Below are 13,613 nucleotides of genomic sequence, written 5' to 3' on the forward strand. Positions count from 1 at the left end.
ATACAAATTCGCTCTTTGTCAGTGGGTAGCACATATGAAAACCAGCAATGCAGCGGTTGTTTTATGATTGAATCAAATCCAATCCTGTATTGTTACATTGTTGTTATGTGACCTGTCTTTTTTATTATTATTAGGTGGAGCAATCCAAGGTGCTGATTAAAGAGGGTGGAGTTCAGTTGCTGCTCACTATTGTGGACACGCCCGGCTTCGGAGATGCCGTGGATAACAGTAACTGGTAAGTGTGATGTGGATTTTCTGCATCTCCCGTTTAGCTCTCAGTGCTCATATAGATTTCCTCATTTCCCATGTTAGTAAGTGTATGACTGATTGATAGTATCAGGGTGTCAGCGGGGTCTTGAAATGTATTCAAAGTTGAAAAGTAAATTTAGAGAAGTTTAAAGTCTTTAAAAAGTATTTAAATGTCTTAAATGCTATTTTACAAGGTATTTAATTTTGTTATCAGTATGCTAAAGTTTCCCTGAATTTATGGGATGCTAGTTTATGAAATCCTGTTAGATTTGACATCACACTGCTTTGTTTACTGCAGTAACATGCAATAGCCAATCAGCTTTCTGTTATTGAACTCAGTGCACGCGGCAGATGTGACGTCATTGCTGTGTTTGCGAAGGTTTGCTTGGGGTGTGCGCGACTTGATTTCGGCTGGCAGAGCTCACAACATTTTTTGAGACTCGGGTGAACAGTTTACGCGGTGCCGCGTTTCATTTGAGTTGAGTATGAAATACTTTATAGAGATTTTGTCTAAAACGGGTACGACTGTACAGACATCTTTATGATCCGTCCATGCACGATCATAAGGAGAACCAGATGACCAATAATTCTTGGCTGAAATTGCAACAGCTGTAGAAAAGGAGGAAAGTTTTTGTAAAAGTTTGAAAACTTGAGGGATAAGTTTGTTAAAACGAAAAAAGAGGCCATGCAAAAGTGGAGACACAGGTGGTTTTAATATTACAGAATATGTTTTTCCACCATTCATATGTTTAACACTGATGTATATATTACAATTTTGAATTTAAAACACTTTTATAAGTTACAAACTAAAATGAAGTAACAAATTATGCTCTGATGACTTGAAAGGAGTATATGAACCTATCAGTTTACAATATACTGATGCCCAATTTCTAGTCTTTATTGGTGATAATGATCAGGAATGTTGGACCATTATTGCCTTTTTAGCTTATAAGTAGAGGACAGAAACTGGCCGGACAGTAATGTGGAAATTGTGGAGAAGTTATTCGTCTGATTTTACTGTCTGTTTCTTTTGACCGCCCCCTGTCATTTAAAAGAATATCTCAATGGCGAACACAGCAAGTATAAAAGCCTCATCCGTTTTGTGAGGTGCGAGATGTGGCGTCAGTGGAAAGTATAAATCAGCCCTAAGATATTTGTTTGTTTGTTTTTTTCTGTAGTTCAATGGTGCATCTAACCTGCCTTTAGTACTGTTCAATTTGAATACATTTATTTTACCACTAATTTAGTGATTTTGCATTTTCTCTTTGTGTATGCATGTTTTTGATATTGTGATATAGGTCTTTAATTCAATACTTAATGGTCTTAAAAAGGTCTTAAAAAGTTTTAAATTTGACATTATGATATCTGCAGAAACCCTGAGTAACCAGTGAAACACTGTTATTTTGTAGTAAATGAATAACGTTTTAGTTTAGGATTAGTTTCTTACAGTCAGTATGTAAATATACTGCAAGTTAAAATGTCACCAATGTTACTGGTTGAAACCGAAAATGGTGATGAGGTTTTGAAAGAGCCTAAAATATGGTCTTAAAAGGTATTGAATTTCACTCTCTGATTTGATCTCGGTGTATACCCTGAGTATGAATGTTTTGCTTGTCTTGCATTTGTAATTTGCTAACTCTGAATGTCTGTTATTATTCTGTAGCTGGCAGCCTGTCATCGATCACATCGACAGCAAATTTGAGGATTACCTTAACGCGGAGTCACGCGTCAATAGACGGCAGATGCCTGACAGTCGAGTGCACTGCTGTCTGTACTTCATCGCCCCCTCTGGTCATGGGTAAGCACTCAGTTTCAAGCATTAAAGGGGACCTATTGTGCAAAAATCACTTTAAAAAGGGGTTTAAACACAGCTGTGTGGCAACAGTGTGTGAATTTAACCAGCCTCTAATGGTACAAATGAATTAATTCTATTTTTAACAATCACAGTTAATAAAAACAGTCTGCTGTAACAATTTTATTGACATTCTCCCTTTGTACGTCCAATCAGAGGGGGAACGCCCTGCAAATTAGTGAAAAATTAGTCTCCCTCATTAGCATAAACAGCCCTGAGTGAAAAGCAGCCAAATTCAATCTCATTTGAATTTAAAGTGGCAGTCACCAAGATAGCACAATTTGGATCAAAGCCTAAAAGGGGCAGTTTCAAAGATTTATAAAACATTATTATTCTGTGGTATTTTGAGCTGAAACTTCACATACACAGTCTAGGGTCATCAGAGATTTGTTTTATATCTTGTAAAAAGAAGCATAATAGGTCCCCTTTAAATGAACATATGAAGAGTTCAGATGCAAAAGCCGCTAAACTCCACTTCCGCCAAAAATGAGATAATGACATTGAGTGAATGCTTTAGGCACAATAGTACACCATCAACAAAAAGATTTGCTTCTAACCATCTAAATCCCAGCGTCAGCGCATTCAGAAATAACAGTTTGTTGGCAAAATCCGCTAAACGCCACTTGCCTTTGACAGCAAAAGCCGCTATATACCGAGAACCAATCAGAAGGCGCGAATCCAATCATATGTTTTCAGTGTAGCAGCACGCTGATACCCTGGATTTATGAGGAGACATATTCCGCTTTCGATTTCGATTTTAAAAGACGGAATTTGATGAGCCGCATGAGCCTATCCGACTGTCAGTGAATCGCAAATGAAAAAGTCCCTTACCTCAAAACTCTGTGCATTATAAGAAAAAGAAAACACACTGTACAGTCGGAAGTGTAGCATGCATTCATAACGTTTTTTTTGCGCAGCGTCGCTACTTTGAATGAGTCCGATTTACTGTACATTAAGCGGCAACTGCGTTTCATGAAAGACAGAGTTAAGATGTCGTTCTTTTATCCCACATGGATGCTATGAGGATAAACAAGAGACCAAGACCTTAAGTATGGTGAGAATAAATGAATGACAGCTTCTAAAATTGTCTGAGAGACATTCCCTTTTCGCCCATTAGACCTACCTTGTGTTTTATTTAGCAAATTTAATCTATTTTTTAAATAGATAAATATATTGTATAAAACTTATACATTATTTGTATTACTTCATATTGCCGAAACATCTGATAAGATATTTATATTAATGGACAACGCACAGATATTGATGTTTCATAATGTTTTTACACTACATTATTTCTAACAAGCTTAGTTTACAATGTTAGTTGTACTTGCATTAAATCTAAATCCCAAATATCAGAAATGACAACAGATTGTTAAGATTTAATTAATGTCAGTTTTAATGTTATTGATCAATGCACTTACTTTACAGATTTCATTCATTCATTTTCCTTCTGCTTTTTCCCTGGTTTATCACAGCGGAATGAACCGCCACTTACTTGCCAGATTTATATATTTTAAATTTCAGGTGGTTTGTGGATAGTGTTTTATGTTTGGAAAAATAATTTCTAACTGCATCTTTAGGGATTTTCAACTACTTACACTGTCTTCTTCCAATAGATGGATTTAGAGGGTTTTGCATAAAAAGCAGAAGTGGATTTAGCTGGTTTTGATGCAAAAGAAAATCTACATTGTTAAAAAATAAAGAATTGTCTAAAGTGACATTTTTTGAGAAAAAAGGTATTTTATTTACTAGCTAATAACCTTATCATTACATATCAAATGAAACTTCTGAATCTAATCAGAGGAGCCTGATAGAAAATGCTCATTTACAAGAAAGAGGTGGATTTAGAGGGTTTTGTATCTGAACTCCTCATGTTGTTATGAAGCGGACAGGAGACAGAGGTAAGGAAACGTTAGGGTGTTTATTAAATGACAACAAGGAGCACATGAAGGATAGCCAGGAGGATCAGGAATGATGTTGGGGTCTTTTCCTCCGTGGCTGGGTAACAGGAATACACGAGGATGGACAGCACACACCAGATACAGCTGACAGAGGATGACACAGACTTGGAAGGACTGGAAGACAGGACGATTCGGGAGGACCAGGAAGACTAGGAGGAATACAAAGAGAACAGGTAAGTAAATCGTTTGTTTTAGCTGAGGATGACTACGCTGAGTGGTCGCTCAGTTGTCCGCTTTCGTCGAGACGAGCCCGGACAATGAGCGACTGGAGTGCTGTGCTTTTATCTGGTGCTCGTGAATGTGATGCAGCTGTGTGCTCATTAGAAGTCAGGTGATGGTGATCTTCGTGAGTGGGGGTCGTGAGAGCCTGACCAATCCATGACAGTACCCCCCTCCCCAGGGCCCGCTCCTGAGGGCCGACACCTCCGACGCCGTGGTGGTCTCCCTCTGCCTCTAGGCGCTGGGAACTCAGGGTGGCTCTCATGAAACTCCACCATGAGACTAGGATCGAGAATATCAGCTCTGGGAACCCATGTCCTTTCTTCGGGGCCGTACCCTTCCCAGTCCACCAGGTACTCCAACTGGCCACCACGACGTCGGGAACGCAAGATCTCCTTCACTGCGTAGACGGCTCCTTCTTCTAGGAGCAGTGGAGGAGGGGGTTCCTCTTCGTGGTCAGGCTCTGTGGAGGGAAGAACAGGATCGTGATAGGGTTTCAGGAGTGATACGTGGAATGTAGGGTGAATACGGTAGTGAGAGGGGAATTGTAGTTTGTAGGTGACGGGGTTAACCTGTTCCACGATGGTGAAGGGACCAACAAATCGGGGACTTAACTTGCGAGAGGGCAGTCGCATGCGTATGTCCCGGGTGGATAGCCACACCTTTTGTCCGGGTGTGTATCTGGGTTCTTCAGACCTTCTCCTATCGGCGGTTACCTTGCTTCGACGGACTGCCCTCTGCAGATGTTGATGAGCCTCGTCCCAGACTCTCTCGCTCTCCCGGAACCAGTGATCCACTGCGGGGACATCAGATGGTTCGCCATCCCAGGGAAAGAGCGGTGGTTGGAAGCCCAGGACGCACTGGAATGGCGTGAGTCCGGTGGAGGGTTGCCGCAGTGAATTTTGGGCATATTCTGCCCAGCCCAAATACTGGCTCCAGGAGTTCTGGTGACCACTGCAGAAGGTCCTCAGGAACCGTCCCACCTCCTGAATCTTCCTCTCTGTCTGCCCGTTGGTTTGGGGATGATATCCAGAAGAGAGGCTGACGGCCACACCTAGGAGCTTGAAGAAGGCTTTCCATAGACGTGAGATGAACTGTGGACCTCTGTCCGACACAATATCTTCTGGAATACCAAATGACCTGAAGACTTGATTAAAGATATTGTCGGCAGTTTCAAAGGCTGTGGGAAGACCTTTCAGAGGGATTAGTTTGACAAACTTTGAGAATCTATCTACTATGACTAGAATACAGGTATTACCTTCTGACGAAGGGAGGTCAGTGATAAAGTCCACTCCTAGGTGTGACCAGGGACGGTTCGGAATCGGCAAGGGATGGAGCTTTCCAGCGGGTAGATGACGTGGGCTCTTGGATTGGGCACAGTCCTTACAGCCCTGAACATATTGCCTCACATCCCTTGCCATGTTTGGCCACCAGAATCGTTGGGATACTAGCGAGAGAGTATTGTTGATCCCTGGATGTCCAGTGCCTAGCGAGGTATGTAAGGAGTGGATCAGATCTACCCGGTGTTCAGGTGGTATGAACTGCCGATGAGGAGGGCATCCCGGCGGAGCAGGGGCTTCCGGAGTGGCAACGACTGGAGGAGCGTTCCAGGTGATCGGACAAATGGAGATGTGTTCGGGAAGAATCTTCGTTGGGAGTTCTTCATGATCGTGATGCTCGTGTAAACGAGAGAGAGCGTCTGCTCTTAGATTCTTGGGTCCTGGACGATAGGAAATGGAGAAATCAAAACGTGAGAAGAAAAGTGACCATCTGGCTTGACGTGGACATAGTCTCTTGGCCTCTTTGATGTATTGGAGGTTTTTGTGATCTGTGATCACCTGGAACGGATGTTTGGCTCCCTCCAACCAGTGACGCCACTCCTCCAAGGCTAGCTTGATTGCTAGAAGCTCCCTGTCTCCTATGCTGTAATTCTGCTCCGCCGGGCTCAACTTCCGAGAGAAATAGGCACAGGGATGCAGTCGGGGCGGTGTATCATGATGTTGAGATAATACTGCCCCGACGCCGGTGGTGGATGCGTCCACTTCCACCACGAAAGGAAGATTTGGGTCAGGATGAGTCAGGAGTGGGGCCCTTGTGAACTCCTTCTTAAGAAGGCGGAAGGCTGCGGCTGCTTCTTTGGTCCACTCCAGTCCTTTGGGTTTACCCTTGAGGAGATTAGTGAGAGGTGATGTAATCCTGCTGTAGTCCTTGATAAACCGTCTATAAAAGTTAGCAAACCCAAGAAACCTCTGGAGCTCCTTAATGGAAGTGGGTTCTGACCAGGATAGAACAGCCTCAATTTTCTTCCCATCCATACGTATACCGGTTTGGTCAATGATGTATCCCAAGAAATGAATCGACTTCTGGTGGAATGAGCATTTCTCCGCTTTGAGGTAGAGGTGATGTTCTCTCAATGTGTGTAGGACCTCCGCAACGTGTTGGCGATGTTCGGCCTCACTCCGGGAGTAAATGAGGATGTCATCTATGTACACTATTACACAGTGGTGAAGAAACTCCCGGAGGACTTCATGAATGAAGTTTTGGAATACGGAGGGGGCGTTGACCAGACCGTAAGGCATGACCTCATATTCATAGTGGCCAGTAGGGGTCACGAATGCTGTCTTCCATTGGTCCCCCTCACGTATTCTTATCAGATTATACGCGCTGCGGAGGTCCAATTTAGTGAAGACTTTAGCTTCTCGGAGCTGTTCCAAAGCGGCTGGTACCAGAGGAAGGGGATATCGGTATTTTACTGTACCGTTATTTAGGACCCTGTAGTCGATGCATGGACGCAGCCCTCCGTCCTTCTTGGCCACAAAGAAGAAGCTTGAGGCGGCTGGTGATTTTGAGTGACGTATGTACCCCTGACTCAGAGCCTCCCTTATGTAATCTTCCATTGCCTGATTCTCTGGAAGCGAGAGCGGGTAGATCCTACCTCTTGGCAACTGGGCATCTGGAACTAGGTCGATCGCGCAGTCCCATGGCCGATGCGGCGGTAGCTGGGAAGCTCTCTTGGGGCAGAAGACATCATGAAAGGAGCTGTACTCCTTAGGAATGTGGATAGACTGCTTCTCAGGAGGGCTCTCGACCGATGTTGCAAACAAAGAAATGGGGTTCCGACCTTGAAGAGGGAGATTTGGAAAACAGGCAGGTGTACATCCAGATCCCCATTTCCTTATCTCTCCTGTGCCCCAAGAGATGATGGGATCGTGCTTCACCAGCCACGGGCGCCCTAGAATGATGTCCATATTTGCACCCTCCAGAACCAGAAATTGAATCCTCTCTTGATGTAACAACCCCACTTGAAGAAGGATGTCTTCGCATTGTCGATGGATACGGGTCGAAGATCGAGTGCACTGGGTTATCGGTTGTATCTGGTATATATGCGAGGACGCCTCAGTACGGAGGTGGAGTTGACGACAGAGGGATTGGGAGATGAAGTTCCCTGCTGACCCGGAGTCGATGAGGGCTGTGACAAGGAGAGAAATAGAGGCAGTAGTTATTTGTACGGTGGTAGTAAGTGGTTTACATTGTTCAATATTCGTACTGAATACACTCACTGAAGTCCGAATGGGACGAAGGGGACACTCCATACGGGTGTGTCCACTGACACCGCAGTATAGACACAGACCCCGGGTCAGCCTCCTCTGTCGTTCCGCTGATGTCAGTCTTCCAGACTCTATTATCATGGGTTCTGGTTCTGGAGAGGCTGTTGACTCAGGCGATTGGAGGAGTGCAGACGAGGGGGTGATGGTGTCCTGTTGATAGGAACGGAGACGATCGGAACATCGGAGAGAATGTTGGATGAATCTCTCCAGACCCATTGTATCATCTAATGTGGCCAGTTGGATTCGGAGAGTGGGTTCCAAGCCGAGCCGGTACGTGGTCAACAACGATCTCTCATTCCATCCACTTGCAGCTGCTAGAGTGCGAAACCGGAGAGCATATTCCTGTGTAGATAGAGTACCTTGCTTTAGATGATACAGCTGCTCTCCAGCGGCTACTTCCCCATCAGAACGTCCAAACACCTCTTTGAAATACTCCGTGAAGGTAGTGATGGAATTCATGACCGGCCCGGCTTGGTTCCAGATCGTCTCAGCCCATTTAAGTGCAGGTCCAGAGAGTAGAGATACGATGTAGGCGATCTTCGACTTATCTGTGGGATATAGAGAAGGTTGCATTTCGAATATGAGGGAACATTGTAACAGAAAACCATTGCACTCCCCCGCTCCGCCTGAGTAGGGCGCTGGTCGGGCCATGGGACTGGAAGGAAGGGCCGAAGAAGAAACTGTGGAGGCGGAAGTGCTCGGTGCTGGTGGTGCGTTGGAAAGTGGAGCTGGTGGCTGTAGAATCCGCTTCAACTGGTCCACCAGCTCTTGAAGGTGATCGGGGGTGCTCATGTTGTCGTCGTTATGGGTCCGGGCTTCTGTTATGAAGCGGACAGGAGACAGAGGTAAGGAAACGTTAGGGTGTTTATTAAATGACAACAAGGAGCACATGAAGGATAGCCAGGAGGATCAGGAATGATGTTGGGGTCTTTTCCTCCGTGGCTGGGTAACAGGAATACACGAGGATGGACAGCACACACCAGATACAGCTGACAGAGGATGACACAGACTTGGAAGGACTGGAAGACAGGACGATTCGGGAGGACCAGGAAGACTAGGAGGAATACAAAGAGAACAGGTAAGTAAATCGTTTGTTTTAGCTGAGGATGACTACGCTGAGTGGTCGCTCAGTTGTCCGCTTTCGTCGAGACGAGCCCGGACAATGAGCGACTGGAGTGCTGTGCTTTTATCTGGTGCTCGTGAATGTGATGCAGCTGTGTGCTCATTAGAAGTCAGGTGATGGTGATCTTCGTGAGTGGGGGTCGTGAGAGCCTGACCAATCCATGACACATGTACTCTCTGCATTGACTTTTTTTGCTGTGGAGGGAAGTGAGCTTTCAAGTGATGCCAAGCTCATTAGTAGTTTTTGTACTGTCAGTGGTTTTGTCAGATGTCTTGTATTGTTGCAAGTTAAATCTAATACTCACCAAGTGGTCAAAAAAACATTGTGACGTAAACCAGATCCAATGAATGCCTTTCCATGTGTTTGAGTTGGTTAATATCTTTCTTTAAATTTCTCTCCATTATTTTTTTTTCTCTCTTCGGCTTGAGCTCATGATCTGAGTGCTTTTGTATTCATATCCAGAAAATCATAAAACACTGACAAGGTTGACTGTGTTTTTTATGCAAGCAACTTGTTATGCCATGTTCAGAATGCATGATTTTAGCCCCGATTTTGACTCTCCGTCAGGTTTTGAGAAATCGCCGACAAATGCCTGAGATCACAGACAAATCGGTGCTTGTTCACGCAAGTAACAATCACACAATGTGAACTATCATAGATGCGATCTGAGAGAATCGCCAATAAGTCGCCGATGCCCGTGAGATATTTGGCATGCTAAATATCTGGAGCTGACGGCGATTCAAGTCATGTTGTGTGAAATGAGTTTTGACTTAAAATAACATCAGCGATCGCCTACACCTACAGTGAGAGAGCTGCATCCACTAGTGTGGGTACCTGCAGGCCAGCGGGAGGTTGGGGGAGAAGTTAAAAGCGCTCATTTTCAGTTTATTTGGACCCAAGAAATGGAGGAAAAGCTAGTGGAAATTTGGCAGAAGCACCCGTGTCTGTTTGACGTGTGATGTGACCAATATCACAACCAGTTCAAAAAAGAAATAGCTAATTCCCTTCAAACCCAGGTGAGCAAATATGTATATGTTCTACCCCATTAAAGGCTTCTTTGTCATTATGTAGTTAATAACAAAAGATATACTACGCGTTTTTGGTTGTGAGACGTTGTTTGGCAAAGTTGTCAGCGATTCTTCTTAATTATTGTAAAGTCATGCAGTGTGAAACCCTCTGTCACCGATCCATCTTGCAGTGTAAACAAAGCAGCGACAAAACGCTAGCCCAGATAATCATGCAGTGTGAACACATCTGTGACATGACTTCTTTGAAAACCATGCAGTCTGAACTCTGCATTACTGTTGGCCATACTTGGTTGTAGATTTAAACAAGCCATGACTTGCTTGATTGTGTTTTATTTAGTCTTTTCTGTTGTTTTGTAATTGGTTTGTTTATGTTGAGTTTAGTTAGTCAGTTTGTGCGTGTTATTTTTAGTTTTTGTTTAAAACTAGTGGGTTGTGGGTTAGATTTGTTTTAGTTTGGTTGATTTTGTTTGTTGTTGTTTCAGTATGAAAGAAGGAGATGAGCCTAATGTAAAAATCAAACGCATGGCGATATATTGTTTTCAATCACATGGATATGGTGACGTGCAAAATTCAGATGGAGCGCAGGAAGTAAAAAACTGAATGGGAGATATAGAGGAAAGACTGTGTTTTTGCGATTTATACCATATTTCAAAGGGGATATAAATAAAAAATAACCATGTATGTTGGACATGATCCTTATATCATGAAGAGGGCTATGTTTCCTACTGAACAACTAAAATATGTTTGCTTACTATAGATAATTACTTGAACTAAACTGTCGTAGTAATTATATTGTTGCTGTGGTACAACACAGCTGTAGTAATAAACAAATTATTCAATAGGCTTCAGTTTTCTACGCTATAATGATACACCATCGCAATGCAGAAGAGTTTACACTAATGTTAGAGTATTTATTACAGTTTATCAGTTTACTATACTACAGTATTCTGTAGCATTCATTAACCCTCCTGTCGTGTTCACATCCTGCCCCTTAGTGTTCCCGGTGTGTTTGCTGCTCTTATATTAGCACAAAAATCATTTTTCTCCACCAAATTTTTATTCAACATTCCTTAGCTGTGAACATTGTCTCAAAGTAGTGTTTAACATGAATTTACAGAATTAGACATAAAATAACTGCAATGAAAATAAAAATAGGCGCTGAAAATATATTTAAAAATTAACAATAAATGACAGAAAACTTTGTTTCATTACTAATAGACAGATCATTACTAATAATCCATCTGAATGATTTATCAACCGGCAAAGCACCAACAAAATGCTATCCTTTCCTGTGTTCTGAGTGATTGAATTTTCAGTACTTCAAGTGTACTAACAAAGGGAGTAGTGACTGAGGGTATATACGGTGAGCATGGACACAGAATTAGCACTAGATATAATTAGGTTATTTTTGAGCGAGATAATAACCTTCTAATATAATAAAATAATTGTTGCTAAGCTTGCATTTTTAGCTTTTTGTTCGGTCGATGAACTTAACATCAACAAACATTCACCGCTGCTGTGCATATAGACATTAACGTTACGGTTGTTTATTTCACCAAAATGGCAGAAAATACATGGATTATTACTAAATACAGATTTTATTGCAGCGGTTACATGACAGGGTACGGTTTTTATATTCTCCTGGATTTAGGATAAGTGTGGTGGTGTTTGTGTCTGATTTTTATATAACACATTACTATATTTAAACTCATAGATAGGCCTGTATATAATCTTTATTGGTGCTGTCCAACAAATTATCGTGTTCAAAAAACGTTTGTACACATAGATTTTTTAGTATTAAAAAAATGTTTTTTACATGCCGCTTTTTCTTTCGTTTTTTCAGCTCGTTCCTTTAACTTTCCCCTCTTTATGAGCAAAAACTTTTAGAAGTCAATAAAAGCTCTGCATTTCTTACTTTGGCTGATTTAAACAATTATGAACAACATAAAACAGAAACATTTTGATGTTCTGATAGCGATTCCTATGTAGGACTACCTGCCCTCCATCTAAATTTCGTGAATCATAAATGACGTCATGTGAAAACAACCTATAGCCACGTTTTACAAAAAAAATCTCCTTAGAATCCTTGTTTTTGTTTTGGTTGATTTGGTCTGTTTGGCTTTTTGTGTTTGTTTGTTTTGTTTTTGATTGGAAATGAGCCAAATCAAGAGATCTATAAATATCAAGGGGCAAGCAAACGTCATTGAAATGCTTTCGTACACTTAGGGCCAGATTTTCTAACAGCTTATATCAGCACAAACTTTCTTTTTGGGGCTCAAACAGTACTGTCAAAATTTACTAAACACTCACTGTGAAGAATTAGCACTTCAATTTTGCAATGCCCCTACAAACTTGTAAAATGCTGATTAAAAGTGAGAGAGCGAGCAAGCGAGGGGAAAAAAAGCTGAGAACAACAGTAGAGAATTTGCACTGAAAATGCATTTGCGTTTCTTTGTCAAACAAATTGTATTGGAGGAGAGAATTTAAAGGAATCATGCAATGGGATTTACTAACATTTGTGCTGCTCAGATAACTGGTATTTGCATCATTATTTAATCCCTAAAAATGCATGCCTCATGTTTTGTGCTTGGGTTTCCATAAAAAGTGGAGTGTTTTTTTTTTACTTGTTTTTGGTTAGTTTGTTTGGTGTGTCTGTTTTCTCTCAGTTCAGAATATATAAAAACCATTGTAAAAAAATCACCTTTCACCTGCTGGTGTTTGCGCACATGTATATTTATATCTGCGTGTAATAGCTAAAGTTGTGAAAGCCACTGACCCCAGTGGAAAAGCTCATGTGGATTTCCTGCCATTTATTTATTGCTCTACTTGCAGCACATGTAGCTCATCTTGTAGTAAAACCACAAGTTCAGCCAAGCTGCCAAACAGCAGTGTAAATGTGATACCTCACTATGGCAGGACAGTGGAGGCCTGTGTGTCTGTTTTTGTACTTGTTCTCTGTGTTTAGTTTGAAACGGTAAACCCTCATATTCTCTCTCTCTCTCTGTCTGTCAGACTGAAACCACTGGATATTGAGTTCATGAAACGGTTACATGAAAAAGTGAATATCATCCCGCTCATCGCAAAAGCAGACACACTGACTCCAGAGGAGTGCCAACAGTTCAAGAAGCAGGTGAGAGTCATCTAATGCCAAGTACCATACCTGTATACTTTAGGGGTTTTCTCTGCATCTGATGTGACTTTACAACAAGGGTTATTGCCCCAGAAATATTGTAATTAAGAGTATACCATTCTTTACACTACTCAATCCTGAATAGCTAGCATATTGAGGAACAATTTAGAAAAATGTTGTCTGCTACAAACATAAAGTTTTTGCACTAAAAGTCTGTCGAGGTAAAGTGATATTAAAATGTGCCACACGACAGGAAAATGTGACATCAACCTCCCAGATAAATGTGAATAATTAAAAAACAGCAAGGTAGGTATGGAACAAAATGAATGCCAGAAGTATTGAAATAAAAAGCTTGTCAAATAGCACTAACTGAAAAAAAATAATCCATTGAATTAACAACTGCTTGCATTTTAATGTTTATAATTTTAGGTCCTGAAAATGAA

At 41.9% G+C, this 13,613-nt stretch overlaps 1 protein-coding gene across 1 annotated transcript in view; it reads left to right on the forward strand.

Moving 5' to 3' along the window:
- septin7a (septin 7a) overlaps nucleotides 1–13,613 on the forward strand; it is a 106,787-nt gene that overhangs the window by 61,172 nt on the left and 32,002 nt on the right. Inside the window, exons 5-7 of the mRNA XM_056479182.1 lie at nucleotides 135–235; nucleotides 1,913–2,047; nucleotides 13,053–13,170. Of these exons, the coding sequence (XP_056335157.1) occupies nucleotides 135–235; nucleotides 1,913–2,047; nucleotides 13,053–13,170 (354 nt within the window). The remainder of the gene's footprint in view (nucleotides 1–134; nucleotides 236–1,912; nucleotides 2,048–13,052; nucleotides 13,171–13,613) is intronic.

This window comes from Danio aesculapii, chromosome 19, assembly GCF_903798145.1.
Source record: "Danio aesculapii chromosome 19, fDanAes4.1, whole genome shotgun sequence".
NCBI classification, from domain to species: domain Eukaryota; kingdom Metazoa; phylum Chordata; class Actinopteri; order Cypriniformes; family Danionidae; genus Danio; species Danio aesculapii.